Source organism: Cheilinus undulatus, linkage group 18, assembly GCF_018320785.1.
Source record: "Cheilinus undulatus linkage group 18, ASM1832078v1, whole genome shotgun sequence".
NCBI lineage: Eukaryota > Metazoa > Chordata > Actinopteri > Labriformes > Labridae > Cheilinus > Cheilinus undulatus.
The window spans coordinates 39,367,062-39,381,482 of NC_054882.1; the positions used below are offsets into that span (position 1 = coordinate 39,367,062).

A 14,421-nucleotide genomic window follows, 5' to 3' on the forward strand; every position below is an offset into this window, starting at 1 on the left:
GGCCCTTTAGGCACCTGAAGCCAGGCGTCACATCCAGCTATACTCTCTATGCTGGTAGCCAAAGTGAGGCCACTCACACCGAGAATAAACCAGAGGCCGGACTTCAGGCCCCAGCACACCTTTTCACAGCTTTTTTGTCAGTGTGCTGTGAAAAGGTGTGTCCCACCAACCCACCCATATGCAGCCCAGCTTACAGCCACCACAAGAGGCAGGAGGGTGAAGATTGTAGTTCTCCTGCAGGTCGGGTCCTTTAGGTCTGTAAGAAACAAAGGAGACATATGGATGTTAGACTCACAGCTTCATTAACTCACATGTCCATGTAAAAATAATAGAAGGGGTGAGACAGCACATTTACATTTCCAGTGAATAAATACAGAATACACACATATTATACACACACGTGTAGAAAACACGCTGTTGTTATTTTTAAGATAAATGCCTGAAAGCAGTAGCAGACTCAGGATGTTTGAGGGCCAAGGGCTGCAATAATAAATAGGGCACCTGCTGTATGTTGTTGGACACAGGTGCATACGTTTTGTCAAGTTTTACCCACATGGGGGGCAATAAAGGCGGTGTACCATATTCACATTGTTAAAAGTGATGCAAAAACATGGCAAAATTAGGCAAAAAGTGCTGAAACAAAGTAAAAATGGGAAAATAATTGGCAAAAAGTGGCCAAACAATGGGTTAACAGTGGCAAAAATGTGTTGAAAGTGTCAATAAGGTAAAAAGACTTGGCAAAGGTAGTAAAAATGGCTTAAAATTGAAGAAAAATGGTGGGGAAAGTGGCCAAACAAAGGGGAAAATAGGCAAAATTGGCACAATGTTGCAATTATGGGTTCAAAGGTACAAAAAGATGGTAAAAGGGATTATAAATGATGAAAAATGTGGCAAAAAATGGCCCAACTATAGCAAAATTGCCAAAAAAAGTGGCCAGACAATTGGTTAAGAGTAACAGAAACTAGTGAAAATGTCAAAAAGGTGGCAATAATGGGTGACCAGTGGCAAAAAAGTTAGTAAAAATAGGTTTAAAGTGATGAAAAATATGGCAAAACAGGGCAAAAAATTGGTGAAAACTGGCAAAAAGTGGAAAAAATGGATTAAAAGTTGCAGAAAATTGGTAAAAATGCTGCTGATCCAACACACATGCACTGATATCAATAAATCACGTCTGGGGAGGGCCTCACTCTCTGTCTTGTTTTGTTTTGTTTTGTGTTGTTCATGGACCCAACCAGATCTGTGTGCAGGCCTGGTTACTGTACTTGCCGTACAGTTGTAGTAATAACGTGTGGTTTTACAAATTTCCAAGACACACCAAGACTTGCCACAAGGCACACCAGAGTGCCTTGTAACACCATTTCACCATTTGAGAACCACTGTCCTACTCTAATCTGCATCAGGTTTGCTGTCACCAAGTGAACAGTGTCTGAGTGTTTGTCCCCTCGCTACAGTTCAAGTTCAAGGCCAGCAGAAAGGCTTCACTGCCCTCTAGTGGCTGAAACATATAACACCCATGCAGCTCTATTTTCACTGAATCTCACTAAAAACTGTACATGAGGAAGTCTGCTGTATGGAGCACGTTAGAAAAGAAAGGAAGAGAGTGTAGGAGTAAGGAGGAGTTAGTACTGGTAGTTCTGAGCTTTACCTCATGAGCTTGAAGGTGATGTTGCGCTTCACAGGTGCTGCAGGTGTGGAGAGTCCGGAGGGCTGGTCGCAGAGCTCGTCTGCAGGGACGGTCTGAGACTTAAACGCTGGAGCCTTCTGTGAAAAACATTTCTTGTGTGAGCTGTGGATCTTATGGCTCAAATCAATCAAAAATTAAACTGAGCAGGCTTTCTGTGATTAACAGATAGAGTTTGACTTACGAGGTCAGGTTTGAGCTTCTTGCTCTGAGTTTTAGGCTCAGAGCTACAGGCTCTCTTCGTGCTCTGAGAAGGACCAGAGTTTCCAGGTTCTGCAGCAGGAGAGGACACAGGACAGGTGGGCTGACCTTCAGATCTCATCCTCTTGGCTGAAGTTTCCAGCTGTGGATGAGAAGGCCGCTTTGTGCCCTGTGGACCCACCGAGGCTGAGGCAGAGGGGCGGCTTGTTGAAGGAACTGAACTCTGCAGACAACAAGAAAAATGTTTTTGTGGCAATTTAACCAAGAATCTTTTAGGAGCAGTTTCACATCTTATGGCTTTTAAAGAAAACGTCTGTAGAGACAGAACGTACTTCATTGGATTCAAATATATTACAGACTAACGTCAGCTGATGCTGAGAGTGATTCTGATGTTTTAATGGAGGTCAATCCTCAAATTTCAGGCCTTAAAACACACAATTTAAAATTTGAGGATGGATAATTGAACTAATTTCAGTCCTTCAGGCTGTTGAGGTTGCTTAGCGTCCCATTAGGATTGCAGGAAGTGACTGCATCCAACCAGGAAACAGCCATGACAAAACAGGAAGTTTGTAGTTTTCATAGCTTCTTAAACATGCTTCATTTTCACACTTATTTAGGAGAATCTGGGCTAAAAGCAGCAGCTTCATACATGCTCTAACATCAGCTGTTTTCATCTCATTTCAGTGCCAGCATGTGAGCCAGTAAATCTGCAGATATCTCCACATGTAAACAAATAGTTTCATAATAACATACTCATCAGAAAGCATGGGTTGACATACCTGGTTCCTCTTCAGAGCTAGAGGTTTAGGCCAGCCTTTACCAGTCATGGCTGGTCTGACAGCGCCGCATGGTGTCGCTGAAGGAGTCTGCGGTCTCACAGCAGGCGCCACTGGCCTGAACACCCTGTTTCCCGGATGAGGGTCCCTCCAGGTCTGGTTCTCCTTCAGGATGTACCGTGACCATAAAGTCACCCCATTCTCTGTCATGTTGGTGGTTTCAGACAGGTTGTAGACTGCAAGAACAAAAGTTATGAAGTTTATAACATCACACAACATGGGTGACTATTACTGCATTTTAAAGGATTGTTCTAGAAACATACCATGACATCTGAAGGGTTTTAGCTCAGGGTAAAGATTGAATACCCTGGGCCGGTACACCTTTGGGTCGAGGAGCAGTCCGATGAGCCAGCAAGTGGTGATTCTGAAACAGACAGACCAATGAGATGACATGTCAAACACCACTGAATAGAAACCTTCTGACTACCATGAACACCTTTGACTGCAGACGTACATTTCATTTCATGATTAACCCTCAGGCATCACTTTCATTTACTACCCTTTAAAGCCATTAAGGACAAAAATGTCCACTTCCAAAAAACTGCTATAAAAACTTAACAGATTCATATTTTTTTCAGCTTCTTTTGCACAACTTCAGCTGTGCTCAAAACTACAACTACATAACTACATAAAAATATGACCATCCTGTAATCAAACTGGCATTTAAAGGGTTAAAATCCTGAAAACTATCCAAGAATTGATTGTTTTGATAAGAACTGAAGTTGATCAAAAGATCCAACCAAAAAAAGCAGAAAAAAATATGAATGTATACTATTTTTATTTGCCGTTTTTGTCCTTAATGACTCCAAAGGGGAGTAAATTTTAAATTGGATGCCAAATAAAAAGTAATAATGCATCAAAGTCAATATTTTGGCTGATCATTGACATATCCAAGCTGGATTTAGAAATAATTCCCCAGCCATCCAACATTTGGTTTAAGGAAGATATCGCACTGTTTTCACTGTTTTTATAAAAAACAACATTGCCTTTAAGTAATCAAACTGGCATTTTAAGGGTTAAAATCCTAAAAATGATTGAATGTTTGGTAGTTTTGAGCACAGCTGAAGTTGTTTAAGAGATTCATGCAAAAAAAAAAAGATCTAAAAAATTTTAATCTGTTAAGTTTTTATAGCAGTTTTTCTGGAAGTGGACATTTTTGTCCTTAATGGCTTTAAAGGGTGGTAAATTTGTTTCAGTGTCCCCTGACCTATTAGACAAATTGAAATTTGAATTCAAAAATTTGCTTAGAAACAAACTTTGTTGCAAATAATTGGACCATATGCACTAACAGCCAAAATGGTGAGCAGAGAAAGAGGAAACATTTGCCCAAATGGACAAAAATGTCCCCAGTGATGCCTGAGGGTTAAAACCAGTCAACTATGAACGTGTTTGGCTCAAACTCTAAAGAAAGCCTCCTGCCGTTATTAAAATAGAGTCATGCTGTCATGTTTCCTTACTTTCCATCTCTGGTTGGAGGAGCAGTGAGGGACTCGGTGTTTACGTGGGCCCTGGAAATGTATTCAATCCTCTCCAGGGTCTTCACCAGGTGCCTGATTTTGGACTCCAACAGTCCGACCCTGAAGACAAAACATAACGTTTAGAAAGGCAAAAGCAACGCAGCAGCTGGGAATAAAAGATTCAAAGTGAAACTGGGCTTCTCATCTCGGGGCTCTGTGTACTCACCATTCAGGATGCTTCTCCTCTGTAGGTGACGTGAGCTGCAGTTTGATGTAGTGCCTGTAAAAGCAGAGACAGAACAATGCTGACAGACTGCACAAGGCTGGACTTTTACTACACTGTCAAGAAACCAGACTGGAATTTGACTCATTGTTACAGGGATTTATGATCCATATTTCAATCAGGGCAAGCTTGGACACTTGTTCTTATTCTAGACCAGGGGTGTCAAACTCAATCACAGCAGGGGCCGGATTCTGGATTCAGGTCTAACCTGAGGGCCTAACAAGGTCACCTTTTTTAACCAGGAACTGTCAACCTCATTTCACAAATAATAAATGATTCTGACACTTAAAAAGTTAAAAAGATAAGTTCAAATTTACTGAGAAAAGTACATTTATTAGTTCAAAAAGATCAAAACATGAAATTGAAAAACAAATTTTAAAGGCAAATATATCAGAAAGAAAGTCAAAATCTTGAGTTTAAAAGGTCAAAATATGAAAAAAAAAATTGTCATCATGAAATTAAAAGTCAAAATATGATTCAGAATTTCAGATTGTGAGTCTGAAAGGTCAAACTATGGGATTATGAAGTCAAAGTCTGGAGTTGAAACTATGAGGTAAAATACAAAATAATTGGTTAAAAAGGTCAAAATATCACTTATAAATTAGAATTATGAATCTTAAAGATCAAAATATTATATGAGAAGTCAAAATTATGATTTGAAATGCTCAAAGTAGGAAAAAAAAAGTCAAAATCTTAAGTTTGGGTTCTGATTGTGGGATACTAAATAGAAAATGTGAAATTAAAACAAAAATTCATTTCTTTTCCTACATTCCTGACTTCTTATCTAAATATTTTTACTCCTTACTTTTTCAGATTTTATGACTTAACAAGGATCCCTTAAATCATCAAGGATAAGTTCACATTTTTATACTTTAGGAAATCTGCAGACCTCAGACTGATGGGACAGAACAGAAATATCAGATCATCTTGCGGTCCCAATTTAACAGTTCCACGGGGTGGATTTGGCCCCCGGGCCTTGAGTTTGACACCTTTGTTCTTGCCTTACAACTTCAGAGAAACCCCTGTGCTGACTCTCTGTGATAGTGGCTTTCTTTTTGTGTATTTCAGATTAAATCTCTGTAAAAAGCACCATAAAGGCTGTAAATGTCTGCTCACTATCTAAAACACTATTACCCTCACTATAAACCTCATACTGTCTGTTCTGACCCTATAATGGCTTAAAAACGGACTAATATGAGAAAACAGACACAGCGCAGATTTTCCCAGAGAGGTCTGAACAGACAGCATGTTTATTTAAACAGGACAAGATTACAGACAGCTCAGATTCATCCATACTTCAGCAACAGAACAGCACATTTTAGTCACACATCACACATTACAATGATTTAGCCAATTTAAACACTGAACCATCAATTAAACTGATCATTTGAGCACGCTTCAGTCCACATTTACAGTCTAAAACAGCCAACTGTGGTCTGCAAACCCACAAACCAATCATTCTTCAGCTGTTAGTTTGGTATTTTAGGTCTGATGTTCAATCAAACAAAGACACGATCTTAGAACAGCGTCCAAATAAAACTAGAACACAATTAAGGCAGTAAAACAGCACATTACAAATAATCCATCACTGATTTAAACAGAAAATAACATTTTAGCACCTTATCAACACAACATCACACATTTGATTACAACCAAAAAACATGCAAATAACATTATGTCAAAAAAGTTTTCAGTGTTTATTTTTAGAGCATCATCTCACAAAAACACTCCCATAACAACTGAATCTGCTACGCACAGCACAATGTTTAAAAGCACGATTCCTCGTCTACAGAACTCACAGTAAAGATCAAATAAAGATCACAGATAGTACACAATGTGATTAAAATCCTCTCTTATAAAAATGGCTCAAAACAACCAAATGCATGAAAATAAACAACAGGAAAATCAGCTGACATCAGTCTGTGCACATGTACAGATCATGAAATACTTCACAATTATAAACAGTGGCTTAAACGTCTAAAAAGTGGTTCTCAACTGGTGGGTGGGGACCCAAAAGTGGTTCATGGAGTGGTTTTCAGTGGGTCGCGATAAGATGTTTGGGAAAAATGGAGGCAAAAGTTCTGAAGTCCATCTTGGACATGTACTGATACCTTTTGTTTTACCCTGTTTTACTGTGAAATTGTGTAAATTTAAATTTTTGATCAATATTTCAACTAATTGATCTTCTCTTCTTGTAATAAATGGCTACTTTTCTCATGATAATGAAATCATTTCACAAGGTCTCTGGAAAATTGGCTAAAATTGCCAAATGATGGGGAGAGAGGGTGTAAAATTTGTCAGTTTTGTCCCTTTTCTGTTTTTTATATCAGGTGTTTTAGTCCAGCTGTTGTTGAATATTGTTTGGAAACTCTTGGTAACACAGACTGGTGGGTCCTGAGGCCAGACCAGTTGAGAACCACTGTTGTAAAGGATCTGATTAAACAGATCTTTTTAGGGGAAAAACGTAAATGTAGGCTAATACAGGCGAAGGTGACAAGTCCAGAGGTGAGAGCAGCTGAAAACCACTGTTTAGGAAAGTCACATGTATTTGAGAGTGCTTTCTGCAGCTAAATCTTCATGTTCCTTACTGGACTAAATAATACATACTGGTACTGATTTGTGAACTTCGATGTTTGGAAAAGTTTGGCCCACTTCTCTTTGCCTTCCTGGATGTCTTCAGTGATGGCGTAACCTGTAAATGTTGAAGGTAAAGTTTTCAGTGCTTTGTAAACAGGATTTGAAGAATTCAGGCAGTTACAGGAGTGGCAAAGTCTGCTGGAAACTGAATCCCAAATAAAAGCAGACTTTTGGGAGCGTGACTCTGTGACGGAGTGATTTAGTCACACAGAAAAATCCCTCTTTTGGTGATTTGAGAGAATATCAGATCTGTGACTACATACCTCTCTGGAGTTCCTCTTTTATGATGGCTAACGTGGAGCGGGACACATTGAAGGTCGAATTCTGCTGGGGGTAAGCCGGGGTGATGATTGGCATCAAGTGGGCGCGGTCGGCTTTGTTGTCCTGAAAACACATATTAATGACAATATTTTCATTTTAGCTGTTTTCTTTGAGGAAATTTGACATAAAATGTGTGACAGTTTAATATTCACAGCTGTAAATGCAGATAAAATCCTGCTGAAGACATACCAGGGGGTTCCACACTGCGAAGCTCTTATCATGGTACACCAGAGTTCTCAGCAACACTGGGCGCGGCCACGTCCTGTGAGAAAAACGACACATTTCAGATCATCTGATTCTCTACTGCACGGGTGTCAAACTCAAGGCCCGGGGGCCAAATCTGGCCGGTGGTACAGTTAGCACCAGCCCACAAGATCATATCATATTTTTATCAAATCTGGCCCAGCAGTGTAAGGTCTGCATTCATGATTTCCTGCAGTATAAAAATGTTAACTTAACCCTGATGACTTAAAATATCCTTAAGTCATAAAAGTTTTGAAGTGGAAAGAGCACAAATAATTAGAAAAAGTCAGAAATGTGGCAAACAAAATTGATTTGTGTTTTCATGTCATATTTTCAATTTTGTATCTCACAATTATGACTTAAGCTTATGACTGTGACTTTTAATTAAATATTTTGACCTTTCAATTCATGATTTTGACTTTTAATCTAATTATTGATCTTTAAGAGTCACAATTTTAAAATTTACGTCATATTTTGACCTTTTTAAACATATTATTTCAAACTTCATGTCATGTTTTGACCTCTATAACTCCTAACTTTGAGTTTTAAGCCCATATTTTGACCTTTTAGACTCAAGATGTTGCCTTTTAAAACTCATGATTTCAACTATTTCTCTCATACAGTTGCCTTTTAAAAACACTAAAACTTTTAATTTTGTGTTTTGACCTTTTGAACAAATAAGTTTGACTTTCTATCTCAGATTTTGAGCCTTTAAACGTATCGTTTTGACTCCTTCTTTTATCTTAAAATCATTTATCATCAGTGCAAAGTTTTTTCCCCCCTGTAACTTACTGCTGGTGAAAACAAAAATGACGTTTATGGTTGAACGTGGACCCTGTTAGGCCCTCAGGTTCGACCTCAATTCAGAATCCAGCCCCTGCTGTGATTGAGTTTGACACCCCTGCTCTACTGCATTACTCAGCAAATATTTACAAGGTTTGATCTCTTCACACTAAATGTCAAGTACGCTCTGACTCTTTAAATTGCCACCATGAAGGGGAAAACTCACCACACGCTGAAATCCTGAAAGAATTTGTGCACCACAGTCGATGCTGACGCGTTGGGATACATTTTGCAGATGCTCGCCACCATGATTGCCCAAGAAACCCCGCCGAGGAAGCCCAGCTTGTTGGAATAAATCCTCCGGCCTGAAGAGACACAAGAAAAGCAGGAAACCATTTGAGATCTGCAGCTCACTATGTTCTTGAAATAAAAAAAGACTTGGTCTGATATTTGCTAAATCGCTGCAACTGCTTCCTGGGACTTTTGCTATTTTTACGTCGTAAGGAAAGGTGTTCTAACTCATAGCAGTTAATAAGAAGAGTCCATAGGTCTGTTTGAAGACGGCCTATTTAGAATAAACACACTTTCATACAGGGAACCCACCAATGAATCTGCTCTTACACACCACATGGACAAATCTGCTGTGCTGATAAAACACTACACATAAAGTAAATCTCTGCTTTGATTATTTCAGTAAAAGGCACTGGCTGTTATGCAGATGTCACAAAAATGACTGAAATATGAAAGGGAATCCTCAAAGACAGGGAATTACAGAGTAAAAGTGGAAATTATTGTTTCCTAACTGGCAAACACATTTGCAGTCTTCATACACTGGAAATACCAAGTTGTTTGAATAAGAATAATGTAGAATAATTGCATCATATAATCTGTTTACTTTATAATTGAAATGTGGAGGTGCAATATCTTCAGTTGTATGATGGAAAAATCCAAATATAACTTTATAAAGTCTGTTTTTAAAACATGTGGAATGAAAGAGGATCAAGGAATTCTTATTTCTCATGACCTTATTGCGGTGTTAATTTTGTCGACTAAAACTATGACTAAAAATGTTCGTCGACAGCCTTTGTTTCATGACTAAAACTAGACTAAGACTAACAGAAATAGATCTGATGACTAAAACTGACAAAAACTAAGTTTAATTTTCATCAAGATGACTCAAACTAGACTAAAATGTGAGGACTTTTATGGACTAAAACTAGACTAAAATGTGAGGACTTTTATGGACTAAAACTAGACTAAAATGTGAGGACTTTTATGGACTAAAACTAGACTAAAATGTGAGGACTTTTATGGACTAAAACTAGACTAAAATGTGAGGACTTTTATGGACTAAAACTAGACTAAAATGTGAAGACTTTTATGGACTAAAACTAGACTAAAATGTGAGGACTTTCATGGACTAAAACTAGACTAAAATGTGAGGACTTTTATGGACTAAAACTAGACTAAAATGTGAGGACTTTCATGGACTAAAACTAGACTAAAATGTGAGGACTTTTATGGACTAAAACTAGACTAAAACTAAAAAGGATAGAAATGACTAGAATTGGACTAAAACTAAAATGCATTTCATTTAAAAACTACAACTAAAATTAAAAATGGCTGACTAAATTAACACTGCCTTATTGTGTGTGTATGCTGATGCTGTTACTGGCTTGTGCTCCTGTTAACAATGAAAGCCAACAAATCTAAATGTTTTTATGTTGATGATGAATCATTGTTCACAGGACTAACTTCAGAATAAGCATCAACCTGTTCACACTAGAAAGCTGAACTAGATGTAGCGCTGTAACTTACGTTTGGCCCACAGCTTAATAGCTCTCAAAGCCAGCTGAAAGGTAGAAACATTCGGCACACTTCGGCGGATCTCCTCTGTCACCCGATAGCCTAAAACACACAGAAAAAGACCGAGGTTAATAAAGAAAGCCACAGGGTGGACTACATACACACTAAATGCTTCTATACTGTGTCTGGTAACCAGGGCTTCACTGGATACTTACCATTAAGACTCCTCACACACTCTGGTTTGAGGTTCGTCAAAAGACTGTCATCAAGGAGGCTGATTTTCTCTGGGACGCTCCTCAGATTCACTCTGGCGTATACTAGGTCCATCTAAATGTAACAGAAGCACAAACCAGTCACTACAACGCATGCAAACAAAGACCTGAACTCAGATATACAGCTGAACAGTGCTAATTTTGTCGTTTTTTTTAAATTCTAGTGTTAGTCTTTAAATGAAATGTATTTGAGTTTTAATCCCATTCTAGTAATTTCTAGCTTTTTTAGTTTTAGTCTAGTTTTAGTCGACGAAAACGGAAAACATTTTAGTCTAGTTTTAGTCTATAAAAAGTCCTCACATTTTAGTACTTTTAGTCCAAGCATTTATTTTCTTGCCTAAATCTGGTACCAAATCATGGTAGTATGTTCTCTGCACTCAGCTAAACCTGGGGTCCCTGCTTTCTACAGCTGAGAGGCAGAATAGATACAGATGCATTGTTTTTGACAGATTTACCCACAGTAGAGAAATTTCACAGATGCCCGACGAAAATTACTTTACATTTTAGTCTAGTTTTAGTCACCACAGATCTATTTTTGTTAGTCTTAGTCAAGTTTTTGTCATGAAAAAAGGCTGTCGATGAATAGTTTTAGTCATAGTTTTAGTTGACGACATTAATTCTGCCGCTGAAGACACGTTTCTCCTTATTCTCCAGATTATTTACCTCGATTCCATCATAGGTGAGTTTGATGACGGGTACGAAGGCCTCTTCAATCGCCTACAGAAACAGAATTTGTGTTGGTAACTTGTACAAGGAAGGAAAGTTGCTTTGACTTGCATGGACTGAACTGTGTGTGTGGCTTACCAGAAGGTCTTTCACCTCTTTCTGGGCTTTGAGTTTATTATAGAAGGAGGTGAAAAACTCCTTCCTTTCCACGAAGCCCGGACCAACGCAGAGGATGTCGATATCAGCGCCTGTTAGAGAAGCAAAGACTCAAATAAATGCAAAGTCCTTTTCACTATCAGGTTCATGATTCTCTTTATTGTCCCGCATTTATTTGGGGGCTTTTACGCTTTGATTTGAGAAACAGCACAGCGGATAGAGTCACAAACTGAGGAGAAATATGGATGGATTTCACTCTCAGACAACAGCCTGTGTTTACAGGGGGTGCAGACAAAAGTAGGGCTGGGAGATATTATCAGCATGATATCAATCTCAGATAATGGCTGAAAAAGTAATTATTGGATCAGCAGATATTTTCTGCAGATATTTACAGCTGATATTTTGGATATAAAAAGCTGAAGTCTCTTTCTTTATTAATCATCATTCATTACACATTAAAGTGTGTTTGAAGGACTAAAATTTTAGGTCTGAAGTATTTAAATATAAGCATCAGCTCAAAATAATTTGTGTATATCAGATATAAGCAAAACTCCAGTAACAGGCATCCCTTGACTTAGGAACTATGCTAACAGCACCCCATAGGGTTCATAATTCTTGATATGCTCTTAATATTAAAATCAGAAATTGTTAAATACCTTTGAAGTCGGCTCCCAGATGATAAGACCCAAAGGGGAAGATCTTGCCTCCGACTTTGTCTGTCACCACCTCAGGCACATCCTGAAATCACAACAAGTTGTTTGGAAAACTATGCAACTTAAATGTTTTCAGCAACATAGTCAGAGAAACTTTTTAAAGAGCAAACTAGGTTTAAAAGAATAAAGATATCTTACCATACTAACGCAGGTTTCTTTCAGCCATTCCTTATAGAGAGACTCCAGTTTTTTAACCACATTTTCTCTGAAAATAAAACAGAACCAGCATTATCAAACACTGTCAACTTTTAGCTGCAACCATTGCCTCCATTTTTGCTGATTCACAAACATCTATTTATTTAATGAAAAGCCCTTTTTGCTGTAACCAGCTCAGAAATGGCCACAAAAGCTAGCTTAAGTGAGCAAAAAATTGGGAAAAATTGGTGAAAAGTGTCAAAAATGGATTGAAATAGCAACAAAAATAAGTTAAAGGTGGCAAAGATGGTCCAAAGGTGGCAGAAATGTGGCAAAAAATGAGAGACAGGTGACTAAAATGGGTAAAAAGCAGTCAAGAGTGGCAAAAATAGGAAAAAAGTGGAATTTAATGTCAAAAAGTAGCTTAAATGGGCAAAAAAATGGTAAAAAGGTGGCAAAAATGGGATAAAATTGGCTAAAAGAAGTTGCAAACATGGGCAAAAGAGGAAACAAGTCGTGTTTGATAGTAAAAGGTAGCTTGAGCAAAAGTGGTGAAAAAATTGGTGAAAAGTGTCAAAAATGGTCCAGTGGCAAAAATGTGGCAAAAAATGAGAGACAAGTGACTTAAATGGGCAATAAGCAGTCAAGCGTGACAAAAATTGGCATAAAAGAGGAAACAAGGGGTACTTAATGGCAAACGGTCACATAAATGGGTGAAAAGTGGCAAAAAGAAGTTGCAAAGGTGGCAAAAATGGGATAAATGTGGCAAAAATGGGACAAATGGGACAAATAAGTTTGACAATTAAAGCCTTTTGTATAAGTCTGGGAAACAAACTGATTACTGTGATTAATTTATGAGGTCAACGTTTTTTTTTAAACCTTTTAACCTTTTTTTAAGTATTCTGGGGGAATAATATTTTAAATCAATACATAAAAGAGCCACAAATCATCACTAAAGAGCCACACGTTGAGTATCACTGCTCTAAAATGTGTATGTCATAGTAAAGATGTGTCATACCTATGCTGAAGCTCTCCACTGTCCTCAAAAATCCCACAGGACTGGAGCTCCTCCAACAATGATTTGGTCCTGTCCAAATCCTTTTCCTCCGGGAAAGCCTCGCTAACGGGAGGAGCAACGTCATAATCACTGCAGCCAACAGCTGCTTCTCTCTCTTTGTTGAGGTTTCTCCAACTGAAAAGTGACATTTTTGTTTTAAAACTCAAATTATGCAACAGTCGTGAAAAATTGTGTGAAACTACACAGAAAAACAAAACTTTCAGTTTAGTGTAAATTCATGGTTGTCTCATTTCCAGATAGCCTGCAGCTAAAATGTTTGAAATTTCAGGAGTCAAGTACTTACAAAGACATCGCTGCGATTTTTCTGGGATCGTCTTGAAACTCTGAAATGGTCTCTCGTCCTCACAGATGTCTGAAATCTAAATGAGCTGGCTGTATGTATAGTCTAGTCTGGTTCTCGAACCTTCGCATAGGGGGTCTGTCATCAAAGCCACATGATGTCATCATATGCAGAACAGAACGCGGGAAAATTCGACTGTAAAATGACGCACTCAGTTAAAATACCGCGAGATCTAATGGACGGGATTTTACGATATTTTAATGCTGACAGTTATATTGATGATTTATTGAAAATATGACCGAGTAAATGATATTACCTTGTGTCCTGTGAAAACCTGGAGCTTGTTCTAGTACCGTTAGTGTTCCCGTTAGCATCTGTAAATCCTCTGTTGTCCGTTTAGTTAGTTTGAGGTTTGTAGACGTGATTGTGCCGCTATACGGAGTTTCAGCCTACAGCAACAACTACACATCAGTCAGGCTGTAAATGAAGGGAACAAGGTAGTAAAAGTAGGGGAGAAACAGTGCCCAAATTCATATTTAATAGTTTAAGTTGATGTTTAATATTCGGAATTGGCACAAAGCTTTATGGAGTTTGTTCAATACAACATGAAGATGTTGAATGCAGCCGTTACAGCTATGCTACAAGCTAACTGTCCTGTTTAACTCAATGGCTTTTCTAAATTCCTGTAGATTCTGACGGAATTACTGTGAACGCAGTTTGTCACTTTTTTGTGGGACCTGCTGATAAAAGCTGAGCTGTATACGGCCTGTTTGTGTTTGTAGGGAGCTGGAGACGGGATAAAGTGGGTCAAAGTTAGCGGACTCGTCATATCCCACACACACAGGAGGCTCAGAGAGCATGCGCAGAGACAGC

At 38.4% G+C, this 14,421-nt stretch overlaps 1 protein-coding gene across 1 annotated transcript; it reads right to left on the reverse strand.

The window, feature by feature from the left end:
- Window positions 1-123: 123 nt before the first annotated feature.
- LOC121525980 (poly(A) polymerase type 3-like) lies at window positions 124-13,559 on the reverse strand. Its single transcript, XM_041812229.1, has 19 exons — window positions 13,552-13,559; window positions 13,209-13,382; window positions 12,194-12,260; window positions 11,999-12,080; window positions 11,325-11,434; window positions 11,184-11,237; window positions 10,464-10,575; window positions 10,261-10,350; window positions 8,669-8,807; window positions 7,606-7,678; window positions 7,359-7,479; window positions 7,066-7,150; window positions 4,402-4,455; window positions 4,176-4,295; window positions 2,982-3,082; window positions 2,662-2,894; window positions 1,866-2,105; window positions 1,646-1,761; window positions 124-256 (listed from the first exon to the last, which is right to left on the reverse strand). Exons 1-19 carry the CDS (start codon window positions 13,557-13,559, stop codon window positions 124-126), a joined length of 2,112 nt encoding a protein of 703 aa, XP_041668163.1.
- Between the last annotated feature and the right edge of the window lie 862 nt (window positions 13,560-14,421).